General features: G+C 39.5%; 1 protein-coding gene across 3 annotated transcripts in view; it reads right to left on the bottom strand.

Moving 5' to 3' along the window:
* Positions 1-23,563, bottom strand: part of FREM1 (FRAS1 related extracellular matrix 1) — a 173,277-nt gene that overhangs the window by 103,188 nt on the left and 46,526 nt on the right. For all 3 annotated transcript variants that reach the window (XM_088472659.1, XM_088472658.1, XM_088472660.1), the window contains exons 14-21: positions 23,033-23,126; positions 19,503-19,755; positions 19,007-19,204; positions 11,701-11,886; positions 10,761-10,957; positions 6,564-6,786; positions 4,466-4,610; positions 259-400 (exon numbers count right to left, since the gene is read on the bottom strand). In XM_088472659.1, the coding sequence (XP_088328785.1) occupies positions 259-400; positions 4,466-4,610; positions 6,564-6,786; positions 10,761-10,957; positions 11,701-11,886; positions 19,007-19,204; positions 19,503-19,755; positions 23,033-23,126 (1,438 nt within the window). The remainder of the gene's footprint in view (positions 1-258; positions 401-4,465; positions 4,611-6,563; positions 6,787-10,760; positions 10,958-11,700; positions 11,887-19,006; positions 19,205-19,502; positions 19,756-23,032; positions 23,127-23,563) is intronic.

Here is a 23,563-nt window from a genome sequence, read left to right as displayed (position 1 = left end):
AAGGTGCTAAGGGGTGTATTTACTAATGCAAGAGTTTTTAGAAGTGGAGATATTGCCCATAGCAACCAATCAGATTCTATTATCTTTTAGAAGGTGCTAGTTAAATGTTAAATAGAATCTGATTGGTTGCTATGGTTAATATCTCCACTTCTAAAAACTCTCACTTTATTAAATATACCCCTAAATGCTCTTGGTCAATTAGTAGGTGGAAACTTTTTATTTTATTTTCCAATTAAATGTAAGTGAATCAGCTCAAACCTTTATCTGAAGTTCTCCTTGTACTGGAGCTCTGTCAATTACATAATGAATTTCTTCTCTGGGAGTATCCTTATCTTCAGCTGACAGTACAGCACTTGAAATTATGTAATGTTCACCCATGCTCAGCTCTAATTCACAATGCCTTTAATAGAAATATGATTTCAAATAGTTCAGTTGCAATACAGTAGTTGACTGTAGTAGTAGCCTAACATTTGCCCACCACATAGTCTTTCAACTGTTAATAAACATATTTTTATAAAATCATTACTACTCATTTTATTTGCATTAAAGTAGAAATTATAGCACACTACAGAACATTAAGGGGTAAATTTACTAAAGAGCGTATTTCAAAGAAGACGTCACTTTGATGATTTTGGATGCTGGATTTAAAGGGGCAAAAAACTAAGATTCAAAACATGCCTGTTTTTGTATATAATGACATTGACCCTTTTAATTCAGTGTCCAAAATTGCTGAAGATGTGGCGGCTTTGAAAAGTGCTACTTCATAAATTTATCCCTAAATCTTAGCCAGAAAATTACTTTTAAAAATACACTGACAGACCAAAGTACAGGTATTAAAATGCTGCACACATAAGGATTATTGATCCCTACACTGATAGATGTGTTTTGCACTGGGGCAGCATTATTAATTAAATGTGGCACATAGAAAAACAAGAGAAAATACTGAATATAGGACCTGATTCAACTTTGCAATTGCGACCCTTGCTATTATGCAAATGCAGCAGGAGGTATATGACACCCCCTGCTGCATATGCGATCCCAGTACTGCGACGGAGAGATCACCATCGTGACCATTGGTGGTCGATGGTCGCGATGGTAGGTGGCGCCGGGCCTTCGGCCAGCTGAGTAAACGTTGATCAAAGCAGATCCTGGGCTGGCCACTATCAGAAAACAGGGCAGACACGCCCCTGTTCCCGGGATTGCCGGCCGCCCCCGCCCCGTAAATGTGTCTGTCAGTCAATCAGGAAGAGGCATTCAAGGGTCTGCGTGCGACTACGCAGGACCCATTCTGCACACTTGCAGAATGGGTCCAGCGCACGCACAGATTCCCGATAACCGTGAATCTTCAATCAGCAGTGCACTTGCGTCCACTGCTGAATCAGGCCCATAATACCTTATCTTAAACTACTGCCATGTAAACGACACACATATTCCAGCATAGGGCCGGATTCAATTAGAGACGAAAAGTGCAGTTTGGAGAAAAGTTTCCGCGGATTTGGACTTTCCGCCTGTTGCAAAGTATCTCCATATTCAATTCCAGGATGATTTTGCGTAAGCGGAAACTCAATGCATTGTAATAGGCAGAAAAGTTTCTCCATGTTCAATTCCAGGACAATACTGCATAAGCGGAAACTCAATGCATTGTAATAGGCGGAAAAGTATCTCCAATGAATAGCAGGAGAAAAAAGTGCAAAATCATTATTTTGGGGTGCAAACATGGGGAATCGACTCTGAACCCTTGTGGCAGCCCCCCAAAGGACAAATCAACCAAAATATTTTTTAAAAATTACATCACAACATCCCAAAAAAGTACTTTTGTTTTGGGGGCAAAAAAGTAAAAAGTAGGGGGACAGCTATAAAAACTAGCGAAATAGACTTACTGGTGTGCTGTAAGGAGGGGCCAAGTGTTTTTGGGATTGCAGGTACATGCATGAGGGTGGTTTTCACGTTTTTTAAAAGTTCACTTTAGAGACATAAACATATGCTAGCAATCATTTTCAAGTACCCCAAATTTGACTGGACTACTTATACTGCTTTATGCCATTCTTCACCACTTTTACAAAGACGCTAAGAAGAAGCAATTGAAACTACTTAAGTACCCCAAACACTTTTATTAGGGCTATTAGTACACATCTTTATTGATTCCCTATGTTACTGACCGATTTCTCCAATTCTGACAGCACTTTCCGACTGTTCCGCATTCGCCGTTTTCCGTTCTCGCGTGTTTAGGAATTGAATGGGGCGAAAAGCCGGGAACACGCACATGTAAAGTTTCCACCTCTGAAACAGGTGAAGGAGGCGGAAAGTCGGACAGACAAAACTTTTCCAACTTTTCACCTCTAATTGAATACGGGCCATAGGGATAAATGCAGGCTTGTTTTTGAATATACATAAAAAGTGTATGTTTGAATAACGATACTGAAGTCTTCTGCTCTTCAAATGTATAATATATTGCGGTAAACAAACATTAATTAAATAAAATAAAAAACACACAGATCCTAATAAGAGATATCTATCTTTGTTACATATTTTTACAGTATATGCAGATATTTCTATAAAAGAATAATATGAGAAACATCAATGTAAAATGTTAGTCTAAAAACTGTAGAAAGGGTGCTGTACCAAGAGCAAGCAATCAGACATCTGCTGACACTTTCTAAATCAACAGATTGAGTGATTGTTGTGGAATAACTGATGCTATACAAAGGTAGTCTTCTGTTTGACAATCATTGTTCAAAAGTTACTGTTTGATCACATCAATTATGTATTCTATAATTATTCAGTTTGATTTGAACACTAGGGGGTAAATTTACTAAGTATCATTTTTGACTTCTAAACGAAATCGCTGGACATCGCCAGACGTTTCGAAGGTCAAAATTACAAATTTCACAAACTCTGTCGTATTCATTGAGCGCTGCTAACTTAGTAGCCAACAGTTGCTGCCAGCATTGCTCGAGTACATGGTCAGCTGATCTGAAAATCAGCTGTACCCACGATCTCAACACTGCTACGTTACTAGCAGTGAAAGTACACTGACAACTGGGTTCACGCATGCGGTGGGAACTGAACAGGAGCGAGAAAACTTTTTTGATCCCTTTACACAACCCAGACCTCCTTTCTATTATTAAGAAGCAGGGGTTCGGGAGCCAACATAGATTCCTGCTGTCAAGTTCTGGAGCTTGATGAATTTAGGTCCCCATAATATTGCATGGGGATGCCGGGCCAGATGGGACTGGCAGTTAAGCAGGAAATATTAGTGATATCTACTGCATTACCTTTGTGATGAATGGCCCCATTAAGTAATTTCTACAATAAAGTGAACGTTTTCATTTTCAACTACTTTTGTAGAAATTAAAGGATAATGAATAGCCCCCCATAATGCGGTGTCACTTTATCTCCATCCAAGGCTTAGTAAATAGACCCCTAAGACAACTGTTAATACCAAATAAAGAAGGTTAATTTCTTCTAAAATAACTCACTGCAAAATGAAATTGTACACACTGATATGGTTTAAATGGCAAGTAATTTAAAAATATATATATTGACAATATGACTAGTTAACCCTAACATTTCTGTACCGCATCACCAAAATCCTATATCTATTGCGTTAAAACACACAATTTTTGCCAATTACATTTTTAACATTGTCTCTCTCTGTTTCTGTGCAAATCAATTGAATCTTCTTGATTTTTTTTACATTGACTGAAATATTTTATATACATTTTCTTTTCCCTGACAAAAGTCAGCTGAAATTTCCAATGTTCTTCTCTCTCCTACTACGGCATTCTTTTTTCAAACTATGGGGCTCATTTACTAATGAGTTTTATCACCAAAATGAGTGATAAATGTCACTGTGTATGATAAATGGTGCTCCAGCCAATCAGCTTCCAACTGTCACCTGTTAGAAAAATGATAGTTGGGAGCTGATTGGCTGGAGCACTATTTATCATACATAGTGAAATTTATCACTCAGTTTGGTGATAAAACTCGTTAGTAAATGGGGGCCTATCAATGGTGTTGTCAATGCCCCTCCCCCATGCACTACATAGAGGCAGCAAGAAAACCACTGCAAGTTGGACAGCAGAGAAGAAAGCATAGACCACTGAAGCCTTCAAAGGGAAATGTTGCAGGTAAATTTGACATTGTTTATGGTGTTTATTTTTTAATACTGAATTAGATATGATCTGTAAATAACATAATGTGCATTAAACACTTTACATACTTCTCCTGTCCCTCAACCCACTTTTTATTTAATAAAATATATTTTTGTTCTACTTGTGTATAAATCTATATGGGATGATGTACTTTGGTACTCTGAGATAATTTAGAGCAAATACAGTATAACAAGCTGTGGTTAATAATATGGCAGACACATTACAGTTTAAAAGTCCCGTTTTGGCCCTATGAAGTAATGAGAGGTATAACATTATCTAAAGACTGTGATTATCTACAATATGATGCTTACTTTGTCAATACCGGTTTTTCATCATTAACTCCAATGACAATGACAAAAACTGTTCTCTCCAATTCATATTGCCCATCTGACAACCGGATTGTGAAGCTATCAGAAAGATTTTCAGAGTCATCATGCACATACACCAGCTTCATACCTAATAAAATAAACATTGGTTATTCTATCTATCTATCTATCTATCTATCTATCTATCTATCTATCTATCTATCTATCTATCTATCTATCTATCTATCTATCTATCCAGTACCAAAATGTTGCTGTTGTGCAAAAAGACAATAGGTTTCTGGATGGCCAAATAATGGTAGTAGGTCATACTTTATGTTTCTCTTCTCCGGGACAAGCCCAGAGAGGACAGAGAAATAGTCACTTTGGGGGCGGAGTTGGACTTCATATCATTAGACCCCACCCACCTCCCTGCAAAAGAGTGCAAAGAGCGGTACTATGGGGAGGTAGTGGGGCTAAAACACTGTAGCCCTGATCCCTCCATACTATCCATGTTATCTCCCCACCGTGCCCACTTCACCTGAAAAATTGGGAGTCTCCAGCACCTTCCCGGAGAGTAGGTAAGTATATAGTAGTAAATACTGAGCATAGGTTTTGAACTATGGTTGGAGGTCTTTAGGTTAAGCCTAGATATGTGTAATAAAGGGGGAGATGTTCAATCCTTCTACAGAGTGAAGAAGTGGACAGGTGGAGAAGGAGCATCCAATCAGCTTAAATACTGTACTTAATAAATGCTAGCTAGAAGCTAATTAGTTGCTATGGGCAACTTCTCCACTTCTCCACTCTTTAATACATTTCACCCCATAATCCCACCATGTCTGTTAGCCACACCCCTTTTACAGAGAACATTATTGCAGCCTTGCCTTGGATCCTTGATAACTTTGTTATGTCAGCCCATCTCCAGGGAGATCCATGCAATTTCAATGGATGTTTCTGGACGGTAACTAGGGGGTGACTAACAGTCGTGGGCGTGTCAGTGTCAGTTGCACTGACACCAGTGGCCATTGGTCACTCAGACATTCTATGGTAGGCGTAATGTTCAATGGTGTGCTATTAGTGTGTCTTTCTATGCACATCGGCAGATTTGCACCACATTCGGTGGCCATTTGGATAAGACTCCCATCAGCCTCGGCATTAGCATAAAGACACAGTATGAGCTGTGACAAAAGTCGCAACTGCTATTGCAACTGTGTCCACCTCTGAATCACCTCCACAATGACAATGACACAAGGGAAAAATTAAAGTGGGCTGTTGGCCACAAGATGACAAGAGGAACTTCTTTCTATCTCTCCCAACTTCTGCCACCTTAGGTAATCGTCTCACCTTGCCTTATGTTAGGAAGGGTGATAGATATCCTATGCAGCATGTATTTCATACAGTATATATTTTTCTATTTATATTTTCTGTCCCATCTTCTACATGCAAGCTCTGCTCCTCCAATGGCTCCCACTACTAAAGCAAAGAAACATACCCTAGCTGTAGAGGAAGAGGACCTGCCAGGGGGTAACGATGCAGGTACGGGAATGACAGGGTGGGACGGAGCAAGGAGTCACAGCGGGATGGAAGAGCATGACAGAGCAGCAGAGAGCGGGGTGGAACAAGATAGAGTGGTGGTCAGAGCAGAACCAACCATTGATTATTACTACTGATGGTTGATGGTTTTGTTATTGATTGAGGGGATCTAATGGTACTCCGCCATTGATGTCACATAGCTCCACAATGTTTTTTTCCCTCCCTAGCGCTGGGCTACCCGCAGAGCCCCTCCCATAAATCTGTTTTAGCCCGCTGCACAATAGAGCAGGGCTGACTAATATAGCAGGGTTGACCATCGGTGGCTGTATTCATCAATGGTTTAATGCCAATGGTTACACACCATCAATGTTAACCACAGATGATACCATCGATGGTAACCATTAATAGTTAACCCACCTATGTCCATCCCTAAGAGAGGGACAGAGCGGGGATGTGGCAGAGCAGACAGGCGGGGCAAGGCGATAGACAGTAGCCGGGGGGAGCAGAGCAGCAAACAGACTGAGATGACCCGACATATGATCTGGGTCTCTTTACTAGTTACTTACTAACATACCATTCTTAAGGAATTCCAGTGTGAAGTCATGTACCATTGGAAATGTATTACTCTTGAGATTTTTAGGTAGTTGCTTCAAGTATTTTGTGCCATAGGCCTCTTCCATAATAAGACCATGGCAGGGATGTACTGTAACAATAAATGATAATTGATTCTGGGGGACATCCATGTCCGATACATTAATTACAGAGGGATTAAGTTCTTTCATTTGACCCTCCTCCACCTGAAGAAAAGAAAAACAGAGATTTCATACAACTTGTCATTATATAAATCAGAAAACTATTCCTGATCTTTAGTTACACACATCATTTTCTTTTCAGAGGTTGGGTTGTTAGATAAGCAGACAAATATAGCAAGGCTGCTCAGGCTCAGATGCTCTCTGCAGCATGTGTTTTATATGTGTCCAGGTTTAAATGGCTATCATGGCAGCCTTAGCCAATGCTATAAGATACATTTAATAGCATAATACATATTTCACAATATAATGGTATATCATGGCAAAATAGATTGCTGCCATACATTTTCATCTAATAATTGCAATAGCAAATAGCTCTGAGATCATTCAACTCCTCTCTACTATTTTATGGACTAACCAGAGACATTATTGTACAGCAAAAAAATGCCCATTCACTAGCTAAGATCAAGGTCAGGCAACAATAGACTCAAGTATATGACCAATGAGTCTATGTTCAATATTCTGAAATCAGCTTTACAGTTTACTTAGGGCCTGATTCAGCAAGGAATGCAAGTGAGAGAATGCACGCACTCGGCCGCTGCGTGTATATGCTAATCAGTCCATACGCACGGCAACCACAGCCTAAGATGCAGATGCCCTTTACCCAATCGCACTGGCTATGTATACGCATGCGCAGTGAGAAAACATTGACCTTTTCATGTTTAATAACGTAACCTTTAAAATGTTCAGGCCGCAATTGTCACACATACAGCATATTGGCCTTTTCCCTTAGGAACTCTGATGACTGTGAATATAAGTATTTATATGTGTTTAAGCCCAAATAACTTTAATAGCAAAACTTACTGTATTTTCTTATTAAAAAAAATATTGCCATTTTAAATTTGTGGCTTAAACACGCTGAGAAGCAATGGCTGCTTAGTAAATAAAAGTCATAAGTTTATGTATAGGAGTAGTCTGGTCACAAATATGTGTACAACTTTGAATATTGGCTAATATATGCAGCGCTGTAACTGTGTGTCCCAGCGCCCTGTGCCGGCAATGCAGCATGAGCACATGGCGTCATGTGGAGGGGGCAGGGCTGTCATCGTCTGGATTGACCCCGAGTCCATTTATACATGCAGAGGGCAAGAAACACAAACCAGTCATTTACCTTTCTACAATTGGTATGCGATTCCATAGCACAAGTTTATGATTATCCTCCAGATCTAGAAAGAAAAAACCCCTGGCCTGACATACCGGCTGTGTGAATTGGCTTGTCTGTCTGGCATTAGAAAAATGTTTGCTGCCATATATGGTGGGTTTGTCATTGCTGAATGGGAGGGTCCAGATATGGTCAAAGTATCAAGCCATATAACACATCTGTTGTTGCAATCGGCCCCACCACATTTGAAAGGCACTTTGTTTGCCATGTTGTCAGTAACGCAATCTGCAGATACAACTATGCTAATGTGTGTCCTATGTTGAGGCAATTAGCAGAACTAGATTCCACAGCTAAGCACAGGCAGCGCCCAGATACGGGTGGCGCAGTAGGAGGACAATAGAAGCCCCCTGTAGGAAACACAGGAATAAAGTGACAAGAAAGCAAATGTCTTCAATTTGTTGAATACAGGAGTGCCCAAAGAACCGATATACAAAGTAGCCCCTCCCCTTGCAAAAGCAGTGCCAGGCATGATTACTGTTAAAGCTGCAGAATTTTCAGCTACCTCCCTTAAAAATAGAGGAGTACCAGTTACAGTGGCTGTACCTTACAACACCCTGACAGATAAAGAAAAGAAAATAGCTTGGTTCATAGATGGCTCTGTTATGTTAATCCAGAGTTGAAGTTGGACAGCTGCAGTGTTTCAGCCTACAAAGCAAGTGATACTCCATAAAAGTGGTGAAGGTGGGTCCAGCCAATACGCTGAGTTGAAAGCCGTGAACATGTGATTAGAAAAAACAGAGGGCCCACTCATCATCTATACTGATAGCTGGGTATTATTCAAAGGACTGACTAAATGGATTCCTACTTGAAAACAAGATGACTGGATAGTGAACAAGAAGCCCTTATGCATCTGTCCAGAGGTGTGGAATCACATATGGTCAGCATGTAACTCCAGAGCAATCAGTTTGGGTCACGTGAATGCTCATACTGGCTATGAGAACAATACCATCGAAGATACCCTGGTCCAAGTGAAGTTTATGTAAATTACTCCTGAGGAACAAACTGCCATGTACAATCTGGGAGCATGGGCTCATGCCAAGAGTGGTCATAAAGAAGCAGAAGGTACCTATGATGACTTGGGCCAACACCAAAGTATCTCAGTGACACAACTTATGACAGAAGACTTTGTGTAGAAGTGTGAAACTTGTCACCAATTGAACTACTCTGTTAGGAGTTCTGGGATCTATACATCCAAGTAAATCAGATGGTCAAATAAGGTAAATGGACTTTATTGGGCTCATGCCCTTAGGCAGAGAAAAAGTACAGTATTGTTGTACAACTGTGGACATGTACTCAGGAACTTTGCTTGCTAGTCGTACAGCCCATTCAGATCAAGAGACCACTCAAAAAATGTTGGAAGACATCTACACCCATTATGGCACACCAGCTGCAGTTCAAACAGACAATAGAACACATGTTACGGGTGCCAAGGTCCATGGAGTGTCATGTGTATTGGGTGTACCGTATTCACCGATAATCCACAAGCAGCAGGGTTAATAGAGAAAATGAATGACTTGCTCAAAGATCAGTTGAGGAAGCGTATGCCCACTCACACTTTGAGAGGTTGGGATGGATGCTGTAAGAAGCATCAATAGGAGGGTAATTGTGGATTGGACTTCATTGCAACAGTTATTGCAACCACAAGCCCCTAGGCCACACATGCTGTCACCTTTCACACAAAACACAGATTCCATACTGACAAAAACACTGTGACCATTGTGGCCAGGGAACAGCTCACTGTATGTGAAAGGTTGGTGTATGATGAAGATGCAGGCATGACGGAGTTTGTTCCATACCTCACAGGACTTCTTGAGTGTAAACATGGAGAGGTGATGTATTTCATTCCCAGTTCAACCCTCAGGCCTTTTTGTGCCTGGTCAGATGTATTGAAGTTAAATGATGAACCAGTGCCTTAGGCTGTGTACACACTTATAGATATATATGTCCAATCTGTCTGGGGGGAAGGAAAATCTGGTAATGTATGGGAGCAAATAACAATAGAAATTTGCGAATTTCCTTCCCACCAGACAGATTGGACAGATATATCTATAGGTATGTACACAGCCTTAGGCTACATCAGCATTCTGTTGTCCTAAGCAGAATCAGTCAAATGTTTTGTATAAATCCTGGGAGCCCCTATAAAAAGGACTCGCAAGAATACAAAGCAGCCTCATCCTGGAACCAGATGCTTTTATAGTGTCCAGTCCAGCACACTCCACAAGTACAAGCATCTAAGACAGCAAGGCTCTCTAGCATGTAACCATCGAGTGACTGCTTTGAATCAATCCTGAAGCTAAGTATATATATCTTTTGGATAAAATGGTGTTATATTGAGCTTTGAAGTTTTGACTCGTTCATTGTCAAATATTAACACCTTGATATTCAAAAGAACATAGTTCCACTGGGAACACGATGATCTTATACCCCATAATGTTAATGCTTTCAGTCTTTGATTGCCTCCTGCTAATTACCGAGCCCCTATTAATTGACATTAAAATAAATTGCTATGCCAATATGTGATGAAATACAAGCAAAAACATATTATCATTATTTAGGGAAGTGTGCCATTTTCTTCAAAGGCTGAGTGAAAAAACACACAACATGGAGGAAGACATGAGACAGTAGCAGCCTTTCCACATGGGCAAGCCAAAATGAATCATCTTTGATCTACTCCAAAATATATTAATTGAGCCAGCATGCTGTTAGGGAAAACACATGATGCTATTATTCCGTGAACACATTTTTCCTCATGTTTAGAATATTTTTGTTAGATAACACTTCAGTTGCCAACATTCCTTACTGTAATGTTTCTGGCCATGAATTCTGGAACTTCATCATTTGTAGGGTTGATTACTATGTAAAATGGCTTCTCCAGTGAGCGATGTTTCCCATCAATGACATATAATGTAAACTGGTCTGCAGTTGGCTCTATACGGTGGTGTCTTGACTGTACATAGTTTATATTATGAGATATGATGTCCTTCAGTAGAAAAGAATCTGGGTGACAGAAGTATTTTATATCAATACAAGAAGGAAAAAAACATTTTAAACCAGATGTTATTTATTCTAAACCAATTCTTGAAGAAAGTTAATTTTACAGGAACTTTTCTATTCTGCTGACTGCAAAATACGACATACAAAATAGGAATAACGATATATGCATGTAAATCAAGTCACCCTTGGGGAATAAACATGAGAAATGCAATTGAGACAGACTATGTATATGCACATCCACAGGCAAGCCAGTTATCTCAGTGCCCCTCAGCTACTATAAGCTAGGCTACAGGCAATTTTAGTACTTGGTTTTTAATACTGTCAGCTGTATACTGTATACATACTTTTACTATCATAGCTACTAAAAATAAAAATCAAGCTACCACCATTTCAGTTCTGACAGATATTTTGCATAATGTCCCATGTTTAAACAACATGGCAGAATTTCTGGAAAGATAACAACATTCCATTGTAGCTATATAAAGTAATGCCTCATGCTGTGGAAAGTCTATTATGGGAACAATAAGATATGTAAAATCATGTTGATCGTTTAAGAAGGAACTATGCATGTTAAAAATTGACTTTTATTTGTTTTGTGATTACTCCTTATCAGCTAAGAGCAGGGATAAGCAACCTTCAGTACTCCGGATATTGTGGTTAGCTTGGGTAAATAGCATTCAGCAACAGGTTGCTTAGTCTAGTGTATGAATTATCATTTAACTGCAATGTCGTTACAAACTACTTACCAATGCTTATCCCCATGTTACTTTTCTCAAACCCCGGAGATGGGAGGATATTTTCAATGTAGCCGTATTGAGGAGGAGAAACCAATATAAATTGCAAGGTGTTACTGTCCGAGTCTGGGTCGTTCGCACATAAGTGGCTCACTGTAAGTTTGCTTGATTTGCCCTCATCCACAGCAAATATTTCACCTGTTCAAGACACAAGTTCAGGGGTGGTGAGATAATGTTGGCTTTAGGTAGTCTACTAAGTTTAATAAGTGCAGTTAAACGTGTGCAAATATTTGTGGTTGCACAGCTTTTCAAACACAATTTGTTGAACATTTGATAGAAGCTTTTGCTCCCAAGTTGTAGAAGATTTCCCCAATCTAGAACAAGTTCTGTTAAAAATTTGTGGTGAGATTTTTGTCTAATGTATTCCAAAAAAATATCAGTCGGTAATGGTAATTTACATAGCAGCACAAGAGCTCCAGTGGTGTTATGAAATTGCTTTTGAGATGTGAATGCTTTAACGGGACAGGTCATGGATATGGGCAGTAAAATGGCATACATTATAAGGCAAGTATATATTAGTGAGCATGACAGTTTAATTAGCTATACAGGGACCACTGTGGTATAAAAAAATTATTACCCTGGTAATTACCTAACTGCAAGAAGTAGAATTTATTTTGTAGAACACAATATTTAAATTATCTGTTAGGAGAAACGGTGCAGAGCGAATCTGAAGGTGTTCCTGAAGCTTTTTGGATGCTAAAATACTTTTTAGCTGAGCAAATGGACTTGCAACTTGCACCATCTCAAAGTTATCCCTTGTTCCGTGTAGCACAATAAAACATCTCCAAGCAAAACATTTGCCAAAAACATACATGGAAAATTAGAACATTTGTGTTTTTTCATCTGCACTGTGAGTTGTACATATCTTACAGTGCATCCAAACTAAAATCTAACATACAGTTAGGTGCATAAATACTGGGACATTGACAGAATTTTCATATTTTGGCCTCTATTCACCACCACAATGGCTTTGAAATGAAACAAACAAGATGTGCTTTAACTGCAGACTTTCAGATTTAATTTGAGGATAATTAGATCCAAATCAGGTGAACGGTGTAGGAATTACAATGGTTTCTTTATGTGCCTCCCACTTTTAAAGGGGCCAAAAGTAATGGGACTATCAACTCAAAAGCTATTTCATGGACAGGTGTGGGCTATTCCCTCGTTATTTCATTATCAATTAAGCAGGTAAAAGGTCTGGAGTTGGACATTTGCATTTGGAATCAGTTGCTGTCGACTCTCAATATGAGTTCCAAAGAGCTGTCACTATCAGTGAAGCAAGTCATCATTAGGCTGAAAAATCAAAACAAACCCATCAGAGAGATAGCAAAAACATTAGGTGTGGCCAAATCAACTGTTTGGAACATTCTTAAAAAGAAAGAACGCACCGGAGAGCTCAGCAACACCAAAAGACCCGGAAGACCACGGAAAACAACTGTGGTAGATGACAGAAGAATTATTTCCCTGGTGAAGAAAAACCCCTTCACAACAGTTGGCCAAATCAAGAACACGCTCCAGGAGGTAGGTGTATATATGTCAAAGTCAACAATCAAGAGAAGACTTCACAAGAGTGAATATAGAGGGTTCACCACAAGATATAAACCATTGGTGAGCCACAAAAACAGGAAGACCAGATTAGAGTTTGCCAAACAACATCTAAAAAAGCCATTACAGTTCTGGAACAACATCCTATGGACAAGTGAGACAAAGATCAACTTGTACCAGAGTGATGGGAAGAGAAGAGTATGGAGAAGGAAAGTAACTGCTCACGATCCAAAACATACCACCTAATCAGTGAAGCATGGTGGTGGTAGTGTCATGGCATGGGCATGTATGGCTGCCAATGGAACTGGTTCCCTTGTAGTTATTGATGATGTGGCTGCTGACAAAAGCAGCAGAATTAATTCTGAAGTGTTTCGGGCAATATTATGTGCTCATATTCAGTCAAATGCTTCAGAACTCAGTGGACGGCGCTTCACAGTGCAGATGGACAATGACCCGAAGCATACTGCAAAAGCAACCAAAGAGTTTTTTAAGGCTAAAAAGTGGAATTTTATGCAATGGCCAAGTCAATCCCCTGACCTGAATCCGATTGAGCATGCATTTCACTTGATGAAGACAAAACTGTAGGGAAAATGCCCCAAGAACAAGCAGGAACTGAAGACATTTGCAGCAGAGGCCTGACAGAGCATCACCAGGGATGAAACCCAGCGTCTGGTGATGTCTATGCGTTCCAGACTTCAGGCTGTAATTGCCTGCAAAGGATTTGCAACAAAGTATTAAAAAGTGAAAGCTAGATTTAGGATTGTTTAGTTTGTCCCATTACTTTTTGCCCCTTAAAAAGTGTGAGGCACATATAGAAACCGTTGTAATTCCTACACCATTCACCTGATTTGGATGTAATTATCCTCAAATTAAATCTGAAAGTCTGCAGCTAAAGCACATTTTGTTTGTTTCATTTCAAAGCCATTGTGGTGGTGAATAGAACCCAAAATATGTAAATTTTGTCAATGTCCTAATATTTATGCACCTGACTGTATAACCAACTCCTTCCCCGAGCAATCTCTGTGAATGGCAATGGGAATATGCTGATATTGATGAATATTGTGTCTTTCATTGCTAAATAAATAAATGCAAAACAATTGTGTGCACACATCCCCTTACCCAGTCCCAACATTAGACAGCATTTATGGTAAAGTGGGAACAACAAAAAAACAACATTGAGGCTTCCTCCCTCCCAATTTACAACCAGCCCTGCAATGAAAAGAAATGTGGTTCTTATCTGTGTCCTAAGCTGTGGGAGCCCCCCCCCCCTCCCCATATTACCGCATTATAAAACAGGGAGCGGGGCTTCGATGACACGATTCAGCGCAAATCGCGTTATCGCACCTCCGGACCGACCACTTTCATGGTGGTCGCGGGGGGCCAGCCACCATTCCGGGGGTCTTGCGGCACCCGCTTTTCAGGAGGCTCCTGGCAGTCCCGGGAAAGTAGGCAAGTATGCAGTGGTTCCTAGTACCAATACCTATTATGCACGTTTAGTATAGATAAGTGAATAATACACTGATATATATAAAAAATAAATAAATTTGCCACTACAGTGGTCACAGAGGTACCCAATGCTGCTGGTTTTACATCTTACTAAAAAATGTTGTGCATTTGGCGAAAAAGGATAAGAAAAGTTTACATGATTCTTCCTTTAGCTACATTCATGATATTAATTAAAGTTAAACTTAACAATGATGTACCTTAGTCTATTCTGCAACTTCGAACATATGGGTTTGTGTGGCTGTGTATTCAGTTAGTACACAGGTTCTCAAACTCGATCCTCAGGACCCCAAACAGTGCATGTTTTCCAGGCCTCCTAACAGAATCGCAAGTGAAATAATTAGCTCCAACTGTGGATCTTTTAAAATGTGCCAGTGACTAATGAGTACACCTGTGCACCTGTTAGATGACCTGGAAAATGTGAACGAGTTTGAGAACCACTCATTTAGTATTACGTTTACATTGTTTTCATTTTATTCTTTTTATGAATACTACTTTTTTCATCAATAATGTTTTTTGAAATGTTTTATATGATATGAAAAAGGGGTGCAGAATAACAGAATAGAGAAGGGAGGGAATAAAAAACAAAAAAAAAACCTAAATCCACAGCTAAATAGAAACATTCCAGAGTGTCAATCAAGTATACTATACTGGAATACAAGTTAAAAGCTAAATATCTAGGGAAGATGTATCAAAGAAGATATTTAGGGTACCATTAGTAGAATGGCAGTCCCAATTCTATCTGTTACATATAAATACTTTTTTAAAGGATTCAGGTTGGGGCATGTGTTTCCACTTAAGGTGCTTAAGCAAAGAGGGTGAGGGTCTCAGTAGGCCCAGGTAGTCCCTTTCATGCAGGAATCACCTATGATCATTGCCATTCCCTTCTGTTATATACAGTCAGGTCCATAAATATTGGGACATTGACAGAATTTTCAGATTTTGGCCTCTATTCACCACCACAATGGTTTTGAAATGAAACAAACAAGATGTGCTTTAACTGCAGACTTTCAGATTTAATTTGAGGGTAATTACATCCAAATCAGGTGAACGGTGTAGGAATTACAACAGTTTAATATGTGCCTCCCACTTTTTAAGGGGCCAAAAGTAATGGGACTATCAACTCAAAAGCTATTTCATGGACAGGTGTAGGCTATTCCCTCGTTATTTCATTATCAATTAAGCAGGTAAAATGTTTGGAGTTGATTCTAGGTGTGACATTTGCATTTGGAATCAGTTGCTGTCAACTCTCAATATGAGATCCAAAGAGCTGTCACTATCAGTGAAGCAAGCCATCATTAGGCTGAAAAATCAAAACAAACCCATCAGAGAGTTAGCAGAAACATTAGGTGTGGCCAAATCAACTGTTTGGAACATTCTTAAAAAGAAAGAACGCACCAGAGAGCTCAGCAACACCAAAAGACCCGGAAGACCACGGAAAACAACTGTGGTGGATGACAAAATAATTATTTCCCTGGTGAAGAAAAACCCCTTCACAACAGTTGGCCAAATCAAGAACACTCTCCAGGAGGTAGATGTATATGTGTCAAAGTGAACAATCAAGAGCAGACTTCACAAGAGAGAATATAGAGGGTTCACCACAAGATGCAAACCATTGGTGAGCCACAAAAACAGGAAGACAAGATTAGAGTTTGCCAAACAACATCTAAAAAAGCCATTACAGTTCTGGAACAACATCCTATGGACAGATGAGACAAAGATCAACTTGTACCAGAGTGATGGGAAGAGAAGAGAAGGAAAGGAACTGCTCATGATCCAAAACATACCACCTCATCAGTGAAGCATGGTGGTGGTAGTGTCATGGCGTGGGCATGTATGGCTGCCAATGGAACTGGTTCCCTTGTATTTATTGATGATGTGACTGCTGACAAAAGCAGCAGAATGAATTCTGAAGTGTTTCAGGCAATATTATATGCTCATATTCAGTCAAATGCTTCAGAACTCATTGGACAGCGCTTCACAGTGCAGATGGACAATGACCCAAAGCATACTGCAAAAGCAACCAAAGAGTTCTTTAAGGCTAAAAAGTGGAATGTTAAGCAATGGCCAAGTCAATCCCCTGACCTGAATCCGATTGAGCATGCATTTCACTTGATGAAGACAAAACTGAAGGGAAAATGCCCCAAGAACAAGCAGGAACTGAAGACATTTGCAGTAGAGGCCTGGCAGAGCATCACCAGGGATGAAACCCAGCGTCTGGTGATGTCTATGCGTTCCAGACTTCAGGCTGTAATTGCCTGCAAAGGATTTGCAACAAAGTATTAAAAAGTGAAATTTAGATTTAGGATTGTTTAGTTTGTCCCATTACTTTTGGCCCTTTAAAAAGTGGGAGGCACATATAGAAACCGTTGTAATTCCTACACCGTTCACCTGATTTGGATGTAATTACCCTCAAATTAAATCTGAAAGTCTGCAGTTAAATCACATCTTGTTTGTTTCATTTCAAAGCCATTGTGGTGGTGAATAGAGGTCAAAATATGAAAATTCTGTCAATGTCCCAATATTTATGGACCTGACTGTATATATATATATATATATATATATATATATATGTATATATGCAGACTAACTTATTTTCCATAGAGGCAGACAGGAGTGTGTTCTAAGTAAGTTTTAACTGTATACATGTACAGTACCCAACTGTGATTTATTGCTGTGTTATGTGTATATTCTCCAACAGCTGTTCCTCACACTACGAAGTGCTCAGAATGTTTCATTAAAACTACATATACTACTATTTATCTTCCTACCATAGTGGATTGCTTTCCCCATGTATTTTATTAGTTATTGGTTGTCAAGAAAGATGCCCATTAACTTGAGAACAGTGTAACTTGTGGCACACCAGATTTGTAATTTGCGGCCAACAGGTTGGAGCGAGTGCAAAGTGATGTAGAATGAGTGGAAAACATGGTTACACAGTGGTTAGCATTGCTACCTCAGAGCACTGGGAACATGGGCGTTATTTGGCCTCTTATGAAATGAATCATAGTAGGTGTGCTTGTGTGATAATTTAGCCTGCAAGCACTAGTAGAGTGGGCACTAATGCTGTGTAGTATGTTGGTGCAATATACTAAAGGATTATAAAAAATAAATCCTATGCTATGGCACAGATTGGGTTAACAGTTTAACTAGTATATTATATAAAAATATTTCTGTTGCCAAAACTGGAATTCCTTTATTAGGATACTGAAATAAACGCTGTATCTGTTTGTAAAAATATTACCACAAATAGCATATATCGCAACATTTATGCATTTGAAATTGTGCCAAAATTAGCCCTACACTTCATCTCCCCCAAACCATGACTCAATCTGTCCCCAAACACACTCCTTGGAATGAAACTCAACCCACTGTCTCATAAATGGCACCTCTTTCATAATCAGGGATTTGGGAAGGATGTAGCTGCGAGTGCAACACTTAAAATGTCAACTGTTAGGTTGAACACTGCCTGCTGCCGACATGCTAATAATGTTATTTCAAGCATCTTAACAGTGTCGGATATACAACTTTAATCATCATGGTAAAGCATCATGTTTGAAGTTGCAGAGATGACACTGTTAAATTGCTTGAAATCACAATATAAGCATGTTGGCATACCGGATTCAATCTAAAAGTGTCCCTGTTCTTATTGACGATATTTTAAATGTTGAAGATAGATATTGAATCTTTCTGGAAATGTCCTACCAAAACTGTGGTCAGTTGTTGTTCTCACACAGTTAATGAGACCACTGGGGAGCTCATCTAAACACCCAATGTATACTGTAGGTATATGAAATACAGTATGTGTGCTTCATTAGAGATGTCTTCTACCCGTGTGGTCCCGTGTGGTATTTGTGTGTACATGTAGGTGTGTTTTTTAGATGTAACTAGAGAGTACTGTGGGTGCAGCACTGTGAGCTGAAACTCACAAGACTCTACTGGTGTGACTGCTGGTTCATTAAAGTTCTTATATGCATTTAATGACTGCAATCAGGGACAATACCCATAGCTGCCACCCAATCTACTATTCATACTGATGGCCAAATAAGGATGGAATAGCCTCTGGAGCAACCTACTTCTAGGACGACAGGCAGTGACTGGCAATATGTGGTGTATACAGCTTGCTAATTAAAGTAAAATTAAGCTTAATATATTACGAAAACGTTGATACATTCCGAAAATATTGATAGTTATATTGAAGTCCTCTTACCTATTGTAATTGTTGGTGGCTGGTTATTCACTGGAAAAACAGTGATATTGAGGTCATATACAGGAAAAGAGTCGTGATTTGGCAATACAGGATTATGTGGTCCATTAAAACAGCAGTTTTTCACTTCCGTATCCAATTCAGCATCAGAAATAACAAGTGTTAAAATGTCAAAGCAAGGCTTTATTCCAATCTCTCCACCTGCAGAATTAAATATTAACAGCTGTTACAAGCGTGGCATACTCATTATAACATTTTACCAGGTGGCCCATAAATTATCCTATGTTCACATAAAGCCGATTTTACTTGTACAACAAATGTATATTTTCAACAAACATTCAATCATTATATTTGTTTTGTCTATTTTAATTCATTTTTTTTTTACATTTTCAATTAAAGTTTTTTTTCGTGTATGAAGACTTTGTGATACCAGACACACATTAAAAGTTAAATCATTAACTAAGATAAATGTAACATTTGCAACACTTTGTGTTCATACTGGTATGTCTGTATATGACGGATCCTTCCAAAACATCCTTTTGAGAGAATCGGTCAATGGTGATTCCATCCTTTTCAACAATCCCCCAACGAGGCTGGCGAGCAATCATGAACATCAGCTTCACGTCCTCACTATCTGCATCAGTGGCGTAGATATAATCAGCTGAAAGTACCACTTCTTTCCCCTCTGGACAATATATGATGGGTAAAAGGTTGTCCTTCATAACTGGGGCCTCATCATTTACTGGGGAAACCTGAAAAATTACAATGATTAGGAAACAACCAGATAATGTGGCTCTTATGTTACAGTTGGCTTTATAGATAATATAGCCATAATAATAAGAGTACAATACCAATTTATGTCACATTTATTATTTGTTAGTTAAAATAATACAATCTATGCATATTCATTTAGTTTATCTGGCAGTTTACATTTAGTTGTTTGCAATTCCTTTCAGTTTCAGGGGTCAGGACTCAAGATGCTTTTAACTAGCAGACTCATTATCAATTACAACTCTAAAGACCCACAGAGTCCCAGGTCCCGTGCTACTCTGCTAGCGACGGGCGTCTCTTTCTGCCAAAAATGTGTCTAAAGGTGGGTACACACTATACAGATATATCTGCAGATGATGGTTGTTCGTACACACTGAATAACCATCATGTGTGTCTTGCCGCAGGTCCAAGCAACCAGAGGGCGTGTCCCGGTGGGCGGGGTGCATGTCCCGCCCCCTCTCCGCGGCTGCTGCTGTGTGTGCACGGGCGGTCAGCAGACCGCTGGTACACACCTGCCGATAGACAGATATGTCTGCCGACCGCCTGTACACACCTGCCGATAGACAGATATGTCTGCAGACATATCTGTCCATCGGCTGTGCAGCACAGCCAATGCGATATGTCGGTGAATGCCGACGTTCATCGACATATCGCGAGTACACACTGCCCGATGGGCAGCAGATAAATTGGCCGATCAATTGATCGGCCAATGTATCTGTCAGTGTGTACCCAGCTTAAGACGTAATGTGACTAGAGCACACTATCATCTGTGCTGATTAATTTGATATATGACACTTGTATATCTGTGTGCACCTGAGTCTGTATATGAAGCACAATGGTGGAACATTGAATGAAAAAAGCTGCGACCGCTACATTATAGCACTTCAGAGACTCATAGGGGTATTCAATATGGAGCGAAAAGTCATTTTTTGCGACAATTTCGCAAAAAATGGCGTCATTTTCGCTTGTTTTGGTTTTATACCGTATTCAATTTCAAAGACTTTTCGCAGGTTCGAAAAGTCTTTGAAAAAAAACGGGGATAACTTTTCACCACTGAATAGGTGGCGAAAAAAAGTGCAGAATTGGGGTTTAGGGGTGCAGGCTTAAAAAAAATAGCCTGCACCCCTGGGAATGACATTTTAAAAATAACTGTGTCAAAAAAAGTTTTAAAAAAATAGGGACACCCCAAAAAATTAATTTAAAAATTGGGGTGAAAAAAAAAAAATGGGAATAAAGTGTTTAAAAATAGGGAAATAGGTTCAGGGCTATTCTGCAAGTATGCGGCAGGTGTATTCTAGAATAGATTTATAGCGCCAGGTGCATAGTTGCAGAATTTTTAAAAACTTACTTTAGGGACATAAAAATATGCTAGTACCCATTTTCATGTACCCCAAATTTGATGGGACCACTTAAAAAAATAAAAAAAATAACCTAAGTGCTCTTCTGCATCACTTCTTCAATGTCGGGAAAAAAACACCTGCTGCGGCTATTTAAATCCCCGACTTTCATTTGCAGGCTAAAACGGGGGTACCGATAGTGATCCACATGTTTTTACAACTTTAGGGGGGTCCTACAATTTTTTCAAGGAAAATTTTTTTTTTTTACGCAAATCCCACTTCGCACCTTCCCGTTTTCGTAGATTTGATATTGAATACTGGGATAAAGCGGGCGCGCGCCCGATACTTTATCCCAGAAAAAACTCCGATATGAAACGTAAACTTCGACAGCGACGTTTACGTTTTATATTGAATACCCCTCTCAGTCGCATGCAGATATACTAGTGTCACATATCAAATTAGTCACGCCAGCACAGTATCCTGGTGCGTCCTAGTCGCATCACATTGCAACTTAGACATATTTTCGGCGAAAAAAGATGCCAAAAAAATGCTCAGTGCTAGCAGAGCCTCATGGGACATGGGACGCCGAAAGGGGCTTTTAGCGCGACTGCAGCAAAGATGCATAAGGACACATCTGTAAATCATGAGTTTTAAATTTGCATTTCAATTTTCCTTAAAAAATGATGCAATTTATCTTCTTATTACCTACGTATTTAGGGTGACATTAGTGTAGGGCAGAGGTTCCCAAACTGGGTGCCATGGCACCCTGGGATGTCTCAGGGCACTTTCAAGGGTGCCTCGGGTTGGTGGTCCAGTACCAAATAAAATTATTTTTGTCAGAGTGATAAGTAAAACCAGTGCTAATTGCAGTCAATCAAAAAATATGTGCACAGCTCTGGCAACCATAACATAAGAGTGACATAAAGCACAATTTACTTCATATTTGCTGAATTTCTCGATTAGAAACTTTTAGCCCAGGGGTTCCGTGGAAAACATGCTGATACTCTAGGGCACCGTGATTCAAAAACATTTGGGAACCACTGGTGTAGGGAGTGTACATGCCAGCATGGCACTGGTCACACATCCTCCACTTCCCACTATAGGTCCTTGATCTTTTTCATCCCCAGGCCCATGTGACCCTTAATCCGACCATGAATTCACCACATTGCATAATGTAATACATTGCAGTTAGAAGCCAAATAGGGTCTGTCTGCTACTAACCAATCAGAGCAATGTTTACACGTTCTGACTTATTAACCCAAAAGGCTGGGCTAAAACCTGGAAAAAAGAAGAGGATCACACCATGGATGTAGATTATTAATACACTGGTAAAAGCAGATTTTGTAGCTTCTATATGTACATAAAATATGTTTCACTGTGCTTGTATTTTGTATGATGTACCACTGATCCCAGTGGCCCCAAATGCCAGGACATGCTTGTGTTTATATTTTTACAAGCACCAGCATGGTCTGGCATCATGGGTATGAGAGATAGAAGCATACCCAAATAGTTTATGGCTGTCATGGTTTGCTGGGGTCAGTAGTGCCACCTACAAAAATTCAGCAATTTTTTAATTTAATTGTTTATTACCCTGTAGTAGAAAGCCCACTTTTTTTTTGTCATGGCACTGATTTCCCTATGGAATTCAGCCTTGTACTGACCAGGCCAGGTTGTGTCACATTATGACTTGCTATGGGTTTCCTTTATACAGTGTGACCAGCCAAGCCTGCTATAGCTTGGTGCTGATTGTGGCAGGACCATATGCTGTTTGTCCAATGATTAACGGTTTGACTTAAAGATATGTGCAACTCAAAATAAACATGTAAATTGTCTTTTGTTTGTGGCACGCAATTTACTCACCTTTGTCTGTGGACAATGTTATACTACACTATCACTGTTACCATTATATAATGTCACTAACCTGTATTATTAGAAGAAACTCAGCAGAATTAATACCATCCGTGGCTATAAATTGAATGTCATCCTGCAGGGTCTCTGAGCCATCATGTTTGTACCTTGGGTAACAAGAGTGCATATTAACTTATTAAATGTTAGTAGTCTTAATGTACAGAAGTTCTTTTACTGCCAGTATGTGTTGCGCTGGGGTTGGTTTAATCAGCAGAGGTACACTGTCTGATTTTTTAATTGGTTGTTACAAGTTTTATAGCTCCAATTCAAACTGCTTGGCCAAACCATGTTGTTTGGATGAATTGGACATGTTTTTTCTGTCTGTTCTGATAGGCACATTGCTCAAAGTACATTCAGTTTGAGCAATCTCATCTATCAAAACCAGATCAAAACGGATGTTTATTGCAACTAAAACAATGGATTTTTCCTTACAAGTTCAGTTCTTAAAATTATCATTTCTATATCACTGAGCTGAGAGATATCTGTAAGATAACAACAAATCTTAAAGCTTTGACATTATATATAATAAAACAATTATTGCAAC

The sequence above is a fragment of the Taudactylus pleione genome, unplaced genomic scaffold, assembly GCF_031769625.1.
Source record: "Taudactylus pleione unplaced genomic scaffold, aTauple2 ptg000127l, whole genome shotgun sequence".
Taxonomy (NCBI): Eukaryota; Metazoa; Chordata; class Amphibia; order Anura; family Myobatrachidae; genus Taudactylus; species Taudactylus pleione.
Note: the sequence above shows the minus strand (reverse complement) of the source record. Positions and strands in the feature narration are given on the sequence as shown.